Genomic DNA, 17,089 nt, shown 5'->3' on the forward strand with positions numbered 1-17,089 from the left:
GACTGCAGAGCTCATTCACTAACTGCACCACAATGTGTTCAGTCAATGCAAACACAAATGTTCTTCACACCCAGCATGGAAACTAAAAATAAAACAGGATGCATCATGAAACTTCACACCCACCTACACATCGCCACATGGAATCAAACAGCATGAGACGGGCCCTTCGGCCCAACTCTGTCATGCCAGCCAACATGCCCCATCTAAGCTCGTCCCATATCCCTCTAAACCTCTTCTATCCATGTACCAGTTCAAATATCTATTTAAAGGTTATTGTACCTGCCATTACTACCTCCTCTGTCAGCTCGGTCCATATGCCCACCACTCTGTGTGAAAACATTACCTGTCAGATTCCTATTAAATCTTTCCCCTCTCACCTTAGACCTGTGCCCTCCAGTTCTTGATTCCTCTTCTCTGGGAATAAAACTCTGTGCATTCAGCCTGGTGATTTTACACCCCTCTCTGCAAGGTCACTCCTCATCCTCCTGCACTCCAAGAAGGAAAGACCATGCTTGCCCAACCTCTCTCCGGAGCTCAGGCCTGGGAGTGCTGGCAACAGGAGGCAGATAGCAAGATCTTACACAGGTCTCTGAGAATGACGACCACTGTATCAACCAGCCACTCCGCAGCCCTGCTGAATCACACTCCCGTACGAGAAGCAAAACTCATTGCATCTAACAGCTGGCAAGTTCTCTCCGAAGCCCAGCCACACAGAAAAATAGCCGCCACGACTTACTCGACGATTTCGGAGTAGCCGCAAGAAACGGCCACGTGGAGCGGTGTCCAGCCCTCGTTATCAGACTGGTCAACGTTGGCATTCTGTCTCAGCAGGAACTCCACCATCTCCAGGTTCTCATCAATGCAAGCCTGCAAAAGAAAGTGCTCTGGGTCAGATACCATGCTGAATGTCTATGTACACCACCCACCCCAACGTTTTCCAGTGGGCATTGTTATAGACACCCGGAGCTTCCCTCAGAAGATCACACTGCCTGCCATAAAGTCCAGTGTCTGGGCTAGTTCCTTGAACACTGTTAAATAGTCCCATACCCTTGCTCTTTCATTATGCTTACATCTTTTTTATTTTACAAACACAGTCTCCTTTTACTCAATCTAGTGTATCCCTCATAATAATTTACTCCACATCCCAACCTACCAGTTGCCTCAGCCATTGCTCTGGCTTCACCGAGTTAACTAGGCTGACAACAAAACGATTTTGAAGTTCCTTTCCTGGTCTTTAAACCTCCCCCACACCGACACAAACCTCACCGTTCCAGAAACCCGATTGTTGTTCCACCACTGTCCCTTTTCCACGCGAGTGATCCATCACCAGTAGCTGCACTTCCTGCTATCATGGCCCTGAGTTGTGAACACGCTCCACAGATTCCCTCTGGATTTGCCGTTCCATAAACATACTTCCTGTCCTCAAAATTCCTTCTGCAGCTGAATCAAATTTGATATGAAGATTTTTGCAAAAGGCCTCAAGTTGTTTCGTTTAATAAATGTGTGTACGATTATTGGCAGGGTGGTGGTGGGGGGGGGTTCAGCAGCACTGGAGAGAGAGGGAGAGGGACTGATCTCATCAGCAGACAGTTCACAGAACTGGGCAGAGATTTTGAAGATAGACACAAAACGCTGGAGTAACTCAGCGGGACGGGCAGCATCTCTGGATAGAAAGAATGGGTGACGTTTCGGGTCAAGACCCTTCTTCAGATCTATCCAGAGATGCTGCCTGTCCCGCTGAGTTACTCCAGCATTTTGTGTCTAAACTGAACGATTGCTCAGAAGAGAGCAAGCACTGACGTATGTGTGTACATGGAAGTTATTGTTACGTGACACACTGGTCCTTTCAGGACACCGTTCCCAGAAAGTGACAGTGTGCTGTAGTAGTCGATGCTGCAGCAAAATACATTCCAACCCAGCCCTGTTCTCACCTCACACACAGAGCCCAGCAACAGGTCACAGACACACACACACACACACGTTCTGGCAACAAGTGGCTGGACAGAGGTTATAAACAAATTCCTGGCTGAATTCCTTCACCCCGATACAACACCCCTACAGCAGCCCAGAGCACCATCCAAGCATGCAACCCACTATGAGTAAGATTGGAAACTAAAGCTGAGATGGTTAAACTCTGTAAGAATTAAAGTTTACCTCATCAAACTGGGCCTAGGTCCACACTAATATTCATCCTCAACCAGAACCTCCCACAGCCACTCCTCAGCTCATCCTTCTACCCCCAGTACATTAGCTTTCCTATACCACCCTCTGCCCACCCTCCCCACACCCGCCTTCCCCACACCCGGCTCCCACCCTCTGCCCAACCACCCCCCACCCTCCCCACCCATTCGCCCCCCCTCCTCCCCCACCCATTCGCCCCCCCCCCACCCGCTCCCCACCCTCTGGCCAATCACCCCCCACACCCTCACCCCACCCGCACCCCCCCCCGCCCCCCCCACCCTGGATTATCTTTCTGAGATGTGGATAATGATTTAGGCATGCAAGATCATATATCGCAGTTAATAAATCTGGAACTCCCAGACTTATGAAAATGATGAGCAAATAAACATTTGCCTCACAGATCTCGGGCGGGAGGCAATGTGTCCACAACCAACAGGTCTAATCGGACACAAAAAGCTGGAGTAACTCAGCTCGGCAGACAGCATCTCTTGAGAGAAGGAATAGGTGATATTTCGAGTGGAGATCCTTCTTCAGACTTAGACATACCCCTAAATCAGTTAATTCAGGGGTCATTGTGGATGGGTAATACATACTGGTCTAAACCAGCAGCAAACTCATCATTCAGCCATTTTTCTCCAGAAAAATAGCCCAAGCCAAACTTTCCTGGCAGGGCGAACAAGTGTTTCAGTTTCATGAAAATATTTAAGTGCTTTTTCCATTTTCATTTTTGCAGAAAGTTGACCCCGGATCTTTGCACTAAATGCAGTCACGCTGATGCTGTAAGCAAGGTGGAAGTTCCATCTGCAGTAATTAGGTGTCATGCAGGGGCCATGAATTGTACCTGGAACTAAATGGTTTGCAAGGTACGTTTGATAGTGCACTGCTTGCCACCCACAAAGCCACAGCAGGAAACAAGAAGGCACTATCACTGAAATCACTGAAAATATAGGGAGATCAAGCAGAGAAAGTATAAAAACAAATCAATTCCCCCTTCCCCCTCTTTTCCAGCTTTCTGCCCCCCCCCCCCCCCCCCCCCACCCTGCAATCAGTTTGAAAAAGGGTCCCAACCAAAAACATGTTCTCCAGAGAAAAGCTCATAAGGGATGGGAACAGAATTCGGCCCACCAAGTCTACTCCGCCATTCAATCAAGACTGATCTATCTCTCCCTCCTAACCCCATTCTCCTGCCTTCTCCCCATAACCCCAGACACTCGTACAAATGCTGCCCATCACACCGAGTTACTCCAGCATTGTCTTTCTGAAATACCCGACGCTCCTTAAAGACAGCCAAGGCTACTAGACTAACACCCTAACTAGACTAGCCTAGACTCCCAGGCTAACAGAAGGGTGTCTTAGCTTCCTGCACCAGAACTCAGTGGGCAGGTTGTCTTGTGAGGAAAGGTTGGACGGACGAGACATGCACAAGAGCTAACGGTGACTTTGTTCAACCTCAAGGCGTTGGAGGGTGCAGCAGGGATGATACCTCCTTACAATGATCAAGGGGGTGAGAGGATACTGTGCAAAGCTTACAATCAGAACAAACTCCAGGATCAGGTGGCCTACTCCTGCTCTTATCTTCCTACTAATGCACAAATTAAATCATATGTAATAAATAATAAATCCAATAAATACATTCACATCATACATGCATCAATACCACTGAGTTCATTCAATGGCAGGCATGCAGAGATTGTCCTCACCGTGTACCTACACAAACTGCAACACCTCAACGCTTTGCTCAGAGCGGGATGCAATGTTTCCACCAAGGGTACTTGCACTTTTGTAGATCTTTGGCATCAAAGCAGCAGAGTACCGAAAAACAAAACCACCTTAATGCAATACCGCACTCGATAAAGTGTCCAAAGACACGCCAGAGTAAAATTGACAGAATTTGACAGAAATTATGGGTGGTATAATCTGAACATACACTTCAGGTCCACAGTCGGCTCTCGATCACAGAAACCTGCTCCACCGCTTAACAAGACCATGGCATCACTTGCAACCTCAATTCTTATTCCCATCTACTCGTGATAACCTCTGCCCACTCTGCTGTAAAAGTTATTCAAAGACTCTACCAGCCTTGAGAAATTTCTCCAAAGACTTAAAATTCTCCAGAGGAAACAATTTCTCCTTGCATCTGCCTTATATGGATGATGCCTTATTTTTAAATAGTGACCGCGAGTTCCAAATTCTCCTCCACGAGGAAGCAACTTCTTCCCACTGGGAGTTACCGGGAATTTTATTTGCTTTTAGCAAGTCCCCCCTCACTCACTTCTCTAAACTCTAACAGATTCAAGTCAAGCCTCAAGACAATTCTCGGGATGAGTCTAGTAAACTACTCAACGACTTCCAACGCATCTACATTCCTCTTCAGCCAAGGAGACCAATCCTGTACCAAGTCATCCAGCTGTGCTCTCACCATTGCCGTACGTAAGTGAAACACTACGACAACTTTACAACTGAGAAGCTGCTAGAACAGGAGCCCTCAGAGGGCAATAAGCACAGATGGCCCTCAGTGAACAGAGTATGGGCAAGCTTGAACTGACAAGTTAAACCAAACTGTTGCTGTAACTAAAAGTCAGACCGCCACTGAAGAATTACATCTGAAATGTTAAAATAGTTCTGATTTCGAGGCTGTCGACTGAAATATGGTTTTAAATACCATTGTTTTTTTTGTTTACAAACTGACCAACATCAAAAATAGATGTGGCCACCTTCATCCGTTAACTCAGACAACTAAAACTGCTTGTGTCTTTGCACAGGGGAGTGTGTAAGCATTGGTCAGGGATGTAAGCGCTGGTCAAGAGTGTGTAAGCTTTGGTCAGGAGTGTGTTAGCGTTGGTCAGGGGTGTGTAGGCGTTGGTTAGAGGAGAGTCTGTAAGTGCTGGTCAGGGGTGTGTAAGCATTGCACAGAGGAGAGTGTGTAAGTGTTGTACAGGGGAGTGTGTAAGCGTTGGTCAGGAGTGTGTAAGCATTGTACAGGGAGTGTGTAGCCGTTGTACAGGGAGTGTGTCAGCGTTGTACAGGGAGTGTGTAAATGCTCGTCAGGAGTGTGTCAGCGTTGTACAGGGAGTGTGTAAATGCTCGTCAGCAGTGTGTAAGCGTTGTACAGGGAGTGTGTAAGCGTTGTACAGGGAGTGTGTAAATGCTCGTCAGGAGTGTGTCAGCGTTGTACAGGGAGTGTGTCAGCGTTGTACAGGGAGTGTGTAAATGCTCGTCAGGAGTGTGTCAGCGTTGTACAGGGAGTGTGTAAACGCTCGTCAGGAGTGTGTCAGCGTTGTACAGGGAGTGTGTAAATGCTCGTCAGGAGTGTGTCAGCGTTGTACAGGGAGTGTGTAAATGCTCGTCAGGAGTGTGTCAGCGTTGTACAGGGAGTGTGTAAATGCTCGTCAGGAGTGTGTAAATGCTCGTCAGGAGTGTGTCAGCGTTGTACAGGGAGTGTGTAAACGCCTCCCTCACACCCCGGGCACGGTGCACCAACACAGCTGCAGTCAGCCCAGGGCGGGGCGTTGCCCGCTGGGAGATGTAGTCCACACACCGCGGACGGCGGTGAATGAATAAAGTCTGAAGAAGGGTCTCGACCCACAACATCCCCCACTCATCCTCTCCACAAATGCTGCCTGACCCGCTGAGTTACTCCAACATTTTGTGTCTAACTTCGACAGCGAATGAATGACGGAACTACATTTCCCAGACACCCCCGCGACAGGGAACCCCGATCGCGCACGCGCAGCTTGCCGCACCGGCACCCCGGGCATGCGCAGCTGTCAGTGCCGGCACCCCGGGCATGCGCAGCTGTCAGTGCCGGCACCCCGCGCAGGCGCACCTGGTGCAGGGCGCTGATGCCGTCCGTGTTGGCGCAGTCGACGTCAGCGCCGCCGCGCAGCATCTCCTCGGCGTCCAGCGCGTCACCGCTCGCACAGGCCGCTAGGAACTCCGCCGCCGCCTCGAACCGCACCCGCCGCGGCGCTCCCGCTCCCGCTCCCGCTCCCGCTCCCGCTCCAGGCCTCGCCCGCCACCGCGGCTCGCCCGCCTCCAGATCGGTACACGAGCCCTTCCAGCGCTGCAGCTGCTGCCGCCGCTTCTCACTCGCTGCGACGGCAGCTGCGGCCGCCACCCCGCTTCCCGCCCGCTCCGACATCTTCCCCACAGCCGCCCTCTTTCTGCTGGCGTGCCCAGCGCGCTCACGCACTTCCGGCGCCTGACGTACCACGGCCTCCTGGGAAATGTAGTTCATGCGGAGCAAGCGCCATGACGCACTTCCGGCTCCTGACGTGCCACGGCCTCCTGATAAATGTAGTTCATGCGGAGCAAGCGCCATGACGCACTTCCGGCTCCTGACGTACCACGGCCTCCTGGGAAATGTAGTTCAAATCAGAGTCAGAATCAAAGAATCAAAGTTCTTATAGGGATCACAAAAAAGCTGGAGAAACTCAGCGGGTGCAGCGCACCCGCTGAGTTTCTCCAGCTTTTTTGTGTAACTTCGCAGGGGGGGGGTTAGAGAGAGCTTCGATTCTCCAGCATCTGCAGTTCCCTCTTAAACACTTCTTATAGGATCTTTGGCTCAAATGGGCCATGACGCACTTCCGGAGCCCGACGTGCCACGGCCTCCTGGGAAATGTAGTTCACAATCGCTGGGAACGATGGGATAGAAACATAGACAATAGGTGCAGGAGTAGAGGCCATTCGGCCCTTCGAGCCTGCACCATTCGCCATTCAATATGATCATGGCTGATCATCCAACTCGGTATCCCGTACCTGCCTTCTCTCCATACCCCCTGATCCCTTTAGCCACAAGGGCCACATCTAACTCCCTGGTGAATATAGCCAGATATAGCGGGATCTATGGAGCGAAGGAAATAGGCAACGTTTCGGACCGAAACCCTCAGCCTGTAAACGTTGCCTATTTCCTTCGCTCCATAGATGCTGCCTCACCCGCTGAGTTTCTCCAGCATTTTTGTCTACATTCGATTTTCCAGCATCTGCAGTTCCTTCGTAAACCCGATTGCAGAAGGTGTCTGTCTCCCAGCCACTTCCATGTGGGGCTTGTTGGATGTTTAGTAAACGAGGTTGGGTTTTAAAACTGCCTGAAAGGATGAGGGAGAGCCAGGGGAGCTTTCCAGGGGGATTTCTAGTTCTCAAAACTATTCAGGAGCACCACGAAAATAACCAGAAAGACACACGACAGCTGTAACCTGGTAGTTTATTTGTTGAAGGGATAGGGACAGGTTGAGCAAAGTTGGACTGTGTTTTCGTGTCGTGTTTGTGGAAGTGACGGACCGATGCCAGGAGGCATCTTGTTGTCCTTGGCTCCACGGTCTGCGACCACTGGATGCGCCGACAATCCCTCTGTCGTTTACTTCCAGCGACCTCCCACCTTGCCTTTGCCCGCGGCTTTCTTGCTGTTGGAGAAAGACACGGAAAGTCCGGCTGAGATCGGCGGAGAAGGGACCGCAACTCGAACCCAGCCCAGCCCGGTCCAGCCCAGCCAGTCCAGTCCAGTCCAGTCCAGTCCGGCCCAGCCCAGCCCAGCTCAGTCCAGCCCAGCCCGGCCCAGTCCAGTCCAGCCCAGCCCGGCCCAGCCCGGTCCAGCCCAGTCCAGTCCAGCCCAGCCCAGTCCAGCCCAGTCCAGCCGGTCGCCACTGACACTGGCCCAGCAACGAGGCGGGACAGGGCAAGCTCAAACACAGACTCTCAGACCCCCAGCAGGCCATTCGCCCCACTGTGTCTGTACTAGCTCATTACTGAAAAGGCAAAGGTGGCAAGTTGAAAGGTCAGGACGGGGTCAGGGTGTATACGGGTGGGGTCAAGGTGTGGTCAGGGTGTATACGGGCGGGGTCAGGGCAGGGGTCATGGTGGATTTGGGTGGGGTCGGTGTACACGGGCGGGATCAAGGTGCGGTCAGGGTGGATACGGGCAGGGTCAAGGCGGGGTCAGGGCAGGGATCATGCGGGGTCAAGGTGGGGGGGTCGGTGGATACGGGCAGGGTCAGGGTGGATAGGGCGGGGTCAGGGTAGGTGAGTGAGCAGCAAAGCTTTCCCTGATGTACTCACAATTTCTGGTGCTCGTTGATCCGGTTATGCAGGAGATTAATCTGGAAATGATGCAGAGCGGGAAAGAATAGATCAGAGAGAGCAGGTTATAGCTCAATCACCCTGCATTTACCCAGTGACAGATCCTTGCACCCATTGCCTGGTTCTGGACTCTACCTTGCATTAAACGTTATTCCCTTATCATGTATCTGTACACTGTGGACGGCTCAATTGTAATCATGTCTTGTCTTTCTGCTAACTGGTTAGCACGCAACAAAAGCTTTTCACTGTACACTGTACCCCCCCAGCCCCCTCCCCCCCCCCCCTCTCCCCCTCTCCCCCCCCACTCCCCCATCCCCTCCCCCCCTCTCTACCCCCCCCTCTCTCCCCACCCCTCTCTCCCCACCCCCTCTCTCACCACCACCATATACCTCATATTTCTGTCGCTTCAGTTTGTCCATCAGGTCAAATTTCTCCGACTCCAGCTGGTACATCCACTCCCACAGCTCTTTGGCTTTCTCTCTGCACAAAAACAGAGAAGCATTTCATGGAGATTTAAGAACCGTACCGCATGGAAACAGGCCCTTCAGCCCATCCTCTCCCTGCCCACCTTCAACGGCCATTGACACCAATCCCACTCATTCCTCTGCCCCTCTCACACCCCCATCCATCCTCCACGCACCCTCCCCACTGCCCTCCCCCCCACCCCCCAATTCTGTTTACCTTGTGTTATGGTTATTAATTTAATGTATTATTGATTATTATATATTTCTCCGTGTTATTGCATTTACGGGCTTGTTCAAATTCACTTTAGACTTTAGAGATACAGCACGGAAACAGGCCCTTCGGCCCACCGAGTCCGTGCCGACCAGCGATCCTCGCACTCTAACACTGTCCTACACACACTAGGGACAATTTTTCAATTTTACCAAGGCCAATTAACCTACAAACCTATATGTGTTTGGAGTGTGGGAGAAAACGGGAGCACCCAGACCAAACCCGCGCAGGTCACGGGGCGAGAACGTGCAAACTCAGTACAGACAGCACCCATAGTCAGGATCGATCCTGGGTCTCTGGCGCTGTGAGGCAGCAGCTCCACTCGCTGCGCCACCGTGCCACCCTTAAGCTGCGGCGAGCAAGAGCCTAACTGTTCCATTGTCGGTACACGTGACAATGAGACACTCTTGTTGGAGTGGGTGAGTGGACACAGCGAGGTGCAGAGTTAGGGGCGACAGGAAGCTGTGGTCTCTCCACCTGGTTTTATCGTCACTCAGGTGCTCGATGTTGAGCGGTTTCCGTCTCTCCGCCAGAATCTTCTTCTTCATCTCACGGCCCGTCTGCCTTTTGCCTCGACGCTGCTCAGCCTGCGGGATTGGAGATTGTAATTACTGTGTAGAGGAAGCAACTGTACACGCTGACATACACTGAAGATGCTGACATACACTGAAGATGCTGACACACTGAAGATGCTGGTCTACACTGAAGATGCTGACACACTGAAGATGCTGGTCTACACTGAAGATGCTGGTCTACACTGAAGATGCTGACACACTGAAGATGCTGACACACTGAAGATGCTGACACACTGAAGATGCTGACACACTGAAGATGCTGGTGTACACTGAAGATGCTGACACACTGAAGATGCTGACACACTGAAGATGCTGGTCTACACTGAAGATGCTGACACACTGAAGATGCTGACACACTGAAGATGCTGACACACTGAAGATGCTGACACACTGAAGATGCTGGTCTACACTGAAGATGCTGACACACTGAAGATGCTGACACACTGAAGATGCTGACACACTGAAGATGCTGACACACTGAAGATGCTGGTGTACACTGAAGATGCTGGTGTACACTGAAGATGCTGACACACTGAAGATGCTGACACACTGAAGATGCTGACACACTGAAGATGCTGACACACTGAAGATGCTGGTCTACACTGAAGATGCTGACACACTGAAGATGCTGGTATACACTGAAGATGCTGACACACTGAAGATGCTGACACACTGAAGATGCTGACACACTGAAGATGCTGGTCTACACTGAAGATGCTGACACACTGAAGATGCTGGTCTACACTGAAGATGCTGACACACTGAAGATGCTGACACACTGAAGATGCTGACACACTGAAGATGCTGGTCTACACTGAAGATGCTGACACACTGAAGATGCTGACACACTGAAGATGTTGACACACTGAAGATGTTGACACACTGAAGATGCTGACACACTGAAGATGCTGGCCTACACAGAAGATGCTGACACACTGAAGATGCTGACACACTGAAGATGCTGGTCTACACTGAAGATGCTGGTCTACACTGAAGATGCTGGTCTACACTGAAGATGCTGACACACTGAAGATGCTGGTCTACACTGAAGATGCTGACACACTGAAGATGCTGACACACTGAAGATGCTGACACACTGAAGATGCTGGTCTACACTGAAGATGCTGACACACTGAAGATGCTGGCACACACTGAAGATTCTGGTCTACACACTGAATATGCTGACACACTGAAGATGCTGACACACTGAAGATACTGACACACACTGAAGATTGTGACACACTGAAGATGCTGACACACTGAAGATGCTGGACTACACTGAAGATGCTGACACACTGAAGATGCTGACACACTGAAGATGTTGACACACTGAAGATGCTGGTCTACACTGAAGATGCTGACACACTGAAGATGCTGACACACTGAAGATGCTGGTCTACACTGAAGATGCTGACACACTGAAGATGATGCTGACACACACTGAAGATGTTGACACACTGAAGATGTTGGTACACACTGAAGATGCTGACACACTGAAGATGGTGATACACTGAAGATGCTGGTATACACTGAAGATGCTGACACACTGAAGATGCTGACACACTGAAGATGTTGACACACTGAAGATGCTGGTCTACACTGAAGATGCTGACACACTGAAGATGCTGACACACTGAAGATGCTGACACACTGAAGATGTTGACACACTGAAGATGCTGACACACTGAAGATGCTGACTGAAGATGTTGACACACTGAAGATGCTGACACACTGAAGATGCTGACACACTGAAGATGTTGACACACTGAAGATGCTGACACACTGAAGATGCTGGTCTACACTGAAGATGCTGACACACTGAAGATGCTGACACACTGAAGATGCTGACACACTGAAGATGCTGGTCTACACTGAAGATGCTGGTCTACACTGAAGATGCTGACACACTGAAGATGCTGACACACTGAAGATGCTGGTCTACACTGAAGATGCTGGTCTACACTGAAGATGCTGGAAGATCTGGTCTACACTGAAGATGCTGACCTCCACCACCCATTGTGTGAATAACCTAAATATTCCTGGCATAATTTCATAAATGGAGAGGATGTTTCCACTAGTGGGAGAGTCTAGGACTAGAGGTCACAGCCTCAGAAATAAAGGATGTTCTTTTAGGAAGGAGATGAGCAGGAATTTCTTTAGTCAGAAGGTGGTGAATCTGTGGAATTCTTTGCCACAGGCGGCTGTGGAGGCCACAAGTCAGTGGATATTTTTAAGGCAGAGTTAGATAGATTTTTGATTAGTACGGGTGTCAGGGGTTATGGGGAGAAGGCAGGAGAATGGGGTTAGGAGGGAGAGATAGATCAGCCATGATTGAATGGGGGAGTAGACTCGATGGGCCGAATGGCCGAATTCTGCACCTATCACATGACCTTGCTAAACAAATTCCTGCTCATCTCCATTCGACAAGTACGTTCTTTAATTCTGAAGCTGTGACCTCTGGTCCTAGACTCTCCCACTAGTTGAAACATCCTCTCCACATCCATTCTATCCGGTAAGTTTCAATGAGTTTCCCCCTGATCATCATCATGGGGCCAATGAGCCGGGCATTGCCCAAGTCCCTACCTTGACCAGGTAGCCACCGTAATGCGCCCCCATGTTGGACAAGACCTTCTTCTTCTTGGCATCATCGTCCGCACGCTTCTTCGCCTCTTCCTCCTCCTTGCGGTTCTTCTCCTCCTGTTGGGGAGAGAGTGAGGAGATGAATGGAACCGTCAACCGACTGCCAATGGGCGGCCTGGCCAACCCAGAGGGTCAACGGACGGGGAGGGGGAGGGGGTGATGGGGGTGAGTGTGCAGACACTGACCATCAGCCTGGTCTGCCGGTCCCGTTCCTTCTCTGCCCGCACCCTCTGTTGCTCGGACCGCTCTGACCGCCGGTGTTCCTGTGGACACAACGAGGAACCACTGACATTGCGGGCACAGCATTGGCACAGACCGCTCCACGCCCCCGTGCTCATTGGTCGGGTTGCACGACTTCCCGGGACATGGGGGACCAACATAAAGCGGTGAAAGCAGCAAATACCGCAGGGAATCGAGAACAACCCGATGGCCAGGGGCAATGGAGGCTGCAGAGAGTGGTGGACACGGCTTGGTCCATCACGGACACTGACCCCCCCACCACACACTGCCCGCTCCAACACCGGTACTGACCCTCCCCCCCCCTCCCACCACACACTGCCCGCTCCTTCACAGGTACTGACCCCCCACCATCGCACAGGTACTGACCCCCCCACCACACACTGCCCGGGTCCATCGCGGACACTGACCCCCTGACCACACTGCCCGCTCCCACCACACTACCCGCTCCATCACTGGTACTGACCCCCCACCATCGCACAGGTACTGACCCCCCCACCACACACTGCCTGGTCCATCACGGACACTGACCCCCCCCACCACACACTGACCCCCCCACCACACACTGCCCGCTCCCACCACCCACTGCCCGCTCCCACCACACACTGCTGCCGCTCCCACCACACACTGCCCGCTCCATCACGGCCAACTGACCCCCCCACCACACACTGGTACTGACCCCCCCACCACACACTGGTACTGACCCCACACACTGACCCCCCCCCACACACTGGTACTGACCCCCCCACCACACACTGGTACTGACCCCACACACTGACCCCCCCCACCACACACTGACCCCCCCACCACACACTGCCCTGCCCTCCCCACACCACACACTGATACTGACCCCCCCACCACACACTGCCCACTCCATCACAGCCACTGACCCCCCCACCATCGCAGGGATCTACAGGAGGCGCTGCCTCATAAGGCAGCCAGCATCATCAGAGACCCACACCACCCTGACCACACTCCTGCCTGATCTTCTGAGAACGTTCCAGACTGTTCTTCTGTCTAGAATGTTCCGTTTTGATTTCTGCTATCCAGTCAATGTGCCTTCTACGTATATATATTGTGCTAGATGATGTAATAACCAGAGGCACGCTGCAAGGACAGGCCCTTTGGCCTATGCTGCCCATCTGGGCTAGTCTCACTAGTCTGTGCATGCTTGTTAGCTTCATGGCATTTCTCCCACAACAGAACATAATGTACCAGGTGCGGAACTACTATCCACCTCATTGGTGACCCTCGGACTATCCTTGATCAAACGTTGCACTGAACGTTATTCCTTTATCATGTATCTGGATTGTAATCATGTGTTGTCTTTCCGCTGCCTGGTTAGCACGCAACAAGCATTGTGCCCCGGTACACGGGACAATACACTAGCCTTGCTTCAAGGTCCACACAATACCCACAATCCGATCCTTCAGGCAGATCAGTTCTTCTTCCTCCTTTTTCCTCTGTTCAAAGTGAGCGTCGATGAGGGTTTGCAGTTCCAGCAGGTCTTTCTCCATGCGCTTGCGATGGATGTCCTGTAGGGGGCAGTGGGACTGTACATGAACCAGCCTTCACCTGCACACACCTGCACACATCTGTGCACACCTGCACACACCTGCGCACACCTGAAGACATCTGCACACACCTGCACACATCTGTGCACACCTGCACACATCTGCACACACCTGCACACATCTGCACACATCTGCACACATCTGCACACACCTGCACACATCTGCACACACCTGCACACATCTGCACACACCTGCACACATCTGCACACACCTGTACACATCTGCACACATTTGCAAACATCTGCACACATCTTCACACACCTGTACACACCTGCACACACCTGCAAATACCTGCAAACATCTTACATTCGCACACAACTGCAAACACCTACACACACACTGCACACATCTGCACACACCTGTACACACCTGCACACACCTGCACACACCTGCACACACCTGCCTGCAGACATCCGCCCATACCTGCACACATCTTCCCACATCCGCACACAACTGCAAACATCTGCACACAACTGCACACAACTGTACACAACTGCACACACCTGCATGGTATTTGGTCGTGGTGCTGTTTTGCCGACCCTTCCCCACCCCTCACCATTCTGTTTGCTCTTTCTGTGCCATTGTAATGGGAATATTGAATTGAATTGAATGCTTTATTGACACACGTCACTGTTAAAAACCCTTAGCTTGCTCACCCAAGGTACGTTCTCCCCGTGACCTGCGTGGGTTTTCTCCGGGTGCTCCTGTTTCCTCCCACACTCCAAAGACGGGCTGGTTTGCAGGTTAATTAGTTTTGGTATAAATGTAAATTGTCCCCAATGTGTGTAGGATTGTGTTCGTGTGCGGGGATCGCTGGTCGGCGCGGACTCGGTGGGCTGAAGGGCCTGTTTCCACGCTGTATCTCTAAACTAAACTAAATATTAAATGTGACAGGCATTGACATTCAGGAAGGGACCTACACAAGGGACAACTGTAGCAATGTTATACACAGTGAAACACATCCTACCCACACTACCAAATACTGCCCACTGACAAACAGTGTCACCAGACTGAACTTACGTCAAAGTCCACACGCTCTCCATCTGGGATTTTGGGACCAGAGATCTGGGGGACAACCAGCCTGGGAGAGAGAGAACAGAGTGTTACTTTGGGAAGAGAAGCCACATAAACCATGTTCACCAACACAGGGCTGTGGGCATGTAGTGAGCATGTAGAAAGGAACTGCAGATGCTGGTTTACACCGAAGATAGCCACAAAATGCTGGAATAATTTGGTGGGACGGCATAGACAGGGTGGGCCGAAGGGCCAGTCTCTGAGTCAAACAACTCTCTGGCTGGATTTGCGGATTACAAACTTCAGTAAACATCTGAAGAAGGGTCTCGTCCCGAAACGTCACCCATTCCTTCTCTCCAGAGAAGCTGGCTGTCCCGCTGAGTTACTCCGGCATTTTGTGCCTATCCTTTTGTGCCTGTGCATTTCACTGAACCTCGGTAGCAGTGAAACTGAATGAACGAAAGATGAATCTTTTGGTCAATATCGCAACTATGGAGTTTATTTAGATGAAAAAGAGAGATTTTCCCAGATTGGCTTCCGGGCTGATTTCAGTTTTTGTCATTGGCTGAAGCTGAGGAATTCACTCTGGATTCACCCCCTAAGGCTGTTTTCAAACCCAGACCTTGTCACAGAGAGTTTGGTTAGACGTGCAAAGAGTAAACTTACTTTGGTCTGGGCCTTTCCTCTTCTGTGGAGCAGGGAAGAAAGAGAAGAAATGTTACTTTCTGCAGGAAATGATGGATACACACTTGTCAAAAATAAAAGTAATTGTGAGCTCAAGATGTGCCTAGGCGGGTGGTGAATCTGTGGGAATCATTGCCATAGACGGCTGTGGAGGCCGAGTCAATGGGTAGATTTAAATCTGTCAAGTGGAGATTGACAGATTCTTAATTAGTACATCAATATCAGGGGTTACGGGGAGAAGGCAGGAGAATGGGGTTAGAAGTGGAGATGATTGAATGGCAGAGTAGACCTGATGGGCCGAATGGCCTAATTCTACTCCAAGAATGCAGGACGTTATGAGCTTGAGTGGAGGCTGTAATGTTAGGGTTACCTGTAGGTCGAGCAGGTGGGTGAGAGGAGGAGAGGGGCACTCTGTTACTGTACGAGCACGGACCACTCCAGGGGCAGTGCGGTCAGCGAGGGTGGGTGATGTAGAATTATCGGCTACATAGACTGGATGACTGTGTTTCTGGACCATGCAGTAACAGTGCAGTAACAGTGCAGGAATAGTCAGTAACAGTGCAGTAATAGTGCAGTAATAGTGCAGTAATAGTGCAGTAACAGTGCAGTAACAGTGCAGTAACAGTGCAGTAATAGTGCAGTAACAGTGCAGTAACAGTGCAGTAATGCAGTGCAGTAATGATGCAGTAATAGTGCAGTAACAGTGCAGTAACAGTGCAGTAACAGTGCAGTAATAGTGCAGTAACAGTACAGTAATAGTGCAGTAATGATGCAGTAATAGTGCAGTAACAGTGCAGTAACAGTGCAGTAATAGTGCAGTAACGGTGCAGTAACGGTGCAGTAACAGTGCAGTAATAGTGCAGTAACGGTGCAGTAATAGTGCAGTAATAGTGCAGTAATGATGCAGTAATAGTGCAGTAACAGTGCAGTAACAGTGCAGTAACAGTGCAGTAACAGTGCAGTAACAGTGCAGTAATAGTGCAGTAACAGTGCAGTAATAGTGCAGTAACAGTGCAGTGCAGTAACGGTGCAGTAACAGTAACGGTGCAGTAATAGTGCAGTAACGGTGCAGTAATAGTGCAGTAACGGTGCAGTAATAGTGCAGTAATAGTGCAGTAATGATGCAGTAATAGTGCAGTAACAGTGCAGTAACAGTGCAGTAACAGTGCAGTAATAGTGCAGTAATGATGCAGTAATAGTGCAGTAACAGTGCAGTAATAGTGCAGTAATGGTGCAGTAATAGTGCAGTAACAGTGCAGTAACAGTGCAGTAACAGTGCAGTAACAGTGCAGTAACAGTGCAGTAACAGTGCAGTAATAGTGCAGTAACAGTGCAGTAACGGTGCAGTAACAGTGCAGTAATGGTGCAGTAACAG

At 50.8% G+C, this 17,089-nt stretch overlaps 2 protein-coding genes across 3 annotated transcripts in view; both read right to left on the reverse strand.

Moving 5' to 3' along the window:
• LOC129713999 (protein phosphatase 1 regulatory subunit 12C-like) overlaps positions 1 to 6,329 on the reverse strand; it is a 46,512-nt gene extending 40,183 nt beyond the window's left edge. Inside the window, 2 exon segments of the mRNA XM_055663454.1 lie at positions 737 to 867; positions 6,008 to 6,329. Coding sequence (XP_055519429.1) covers positions 737 to 867; positions 6,008 to 6,322 — 446 coding nt within the window. The 5' untranslated portion in view covers positions 6,323 to 6,329.
• A 1,038-nt stretch (positions 6,330 to 7,367) lies between these two features.
• LOC129714000 (troponin T, slow skeletal muscle-like) overlaps positions 7,368 to 17,089 on the reverse strand; it is a 17,295-nt gene continuing 7,573 nt past the window's right edge. For both annotated transcript variants that reach the window (XM_055663455.1, XM_055663456.1), the window contains 9 exons: positions 15,697 to 15,718; positions 15,037 to 15,097; positions 13,861 to 13,977; positions 12,391 to 12,468; positions 12,149 to 12,262; positions 9,468 to 9,577; positions 8,645 to 8,735; positions 8,235 to 8,275; positions 7,368 to 7,583 (listed from right to left, as the gene is read on the reverse strand). In XM_055663455.1, coding sequence (XP_055519430.1) covers positions 7,538 to 7,583; positions 8,235 to 8,275; positions 8,645 to 8,735; positions 9,468 to 9,577; positions 12,149 to 12,262; positions 12,391 to 12,468; positions 13,861 to 13,977; positions 15,037 to 15,097; positions 15,697 to 15,718 — 680 coding nt within the window. In that variant the 3' untranslated portion in view covers positions 7,368 to 7,537. The remainder of the gene's footprint in view (positions 7,584 to 8,234; positions 8,276 to 8,644; positions 8,736 to 9,467; positions 9,578 to 12,148; positions 12,263 to 12,390; positions 12,469 to 13,860; positions 13,978 to 15,036; positions 15,098 to 15,696; positions 15,719 to 17,089) is intronic.

Source organism: Leucoraja erinacea, chromosome 37 (genome assembly GCF_028641065.1).
Source record: "Leucoraja erinacea ecotype New England chromosome 37, Leri_hhj_1, whole genome shotgun sequence".
In the NCBI taxonomy this organism is placed as follows: domain Eukaryota; kingdom Metazoa; phylum Chordata; class Chondrichthyes; order Rajiformes; family Rajidae; genus Leucoraja; species Leucoraja erinaceus.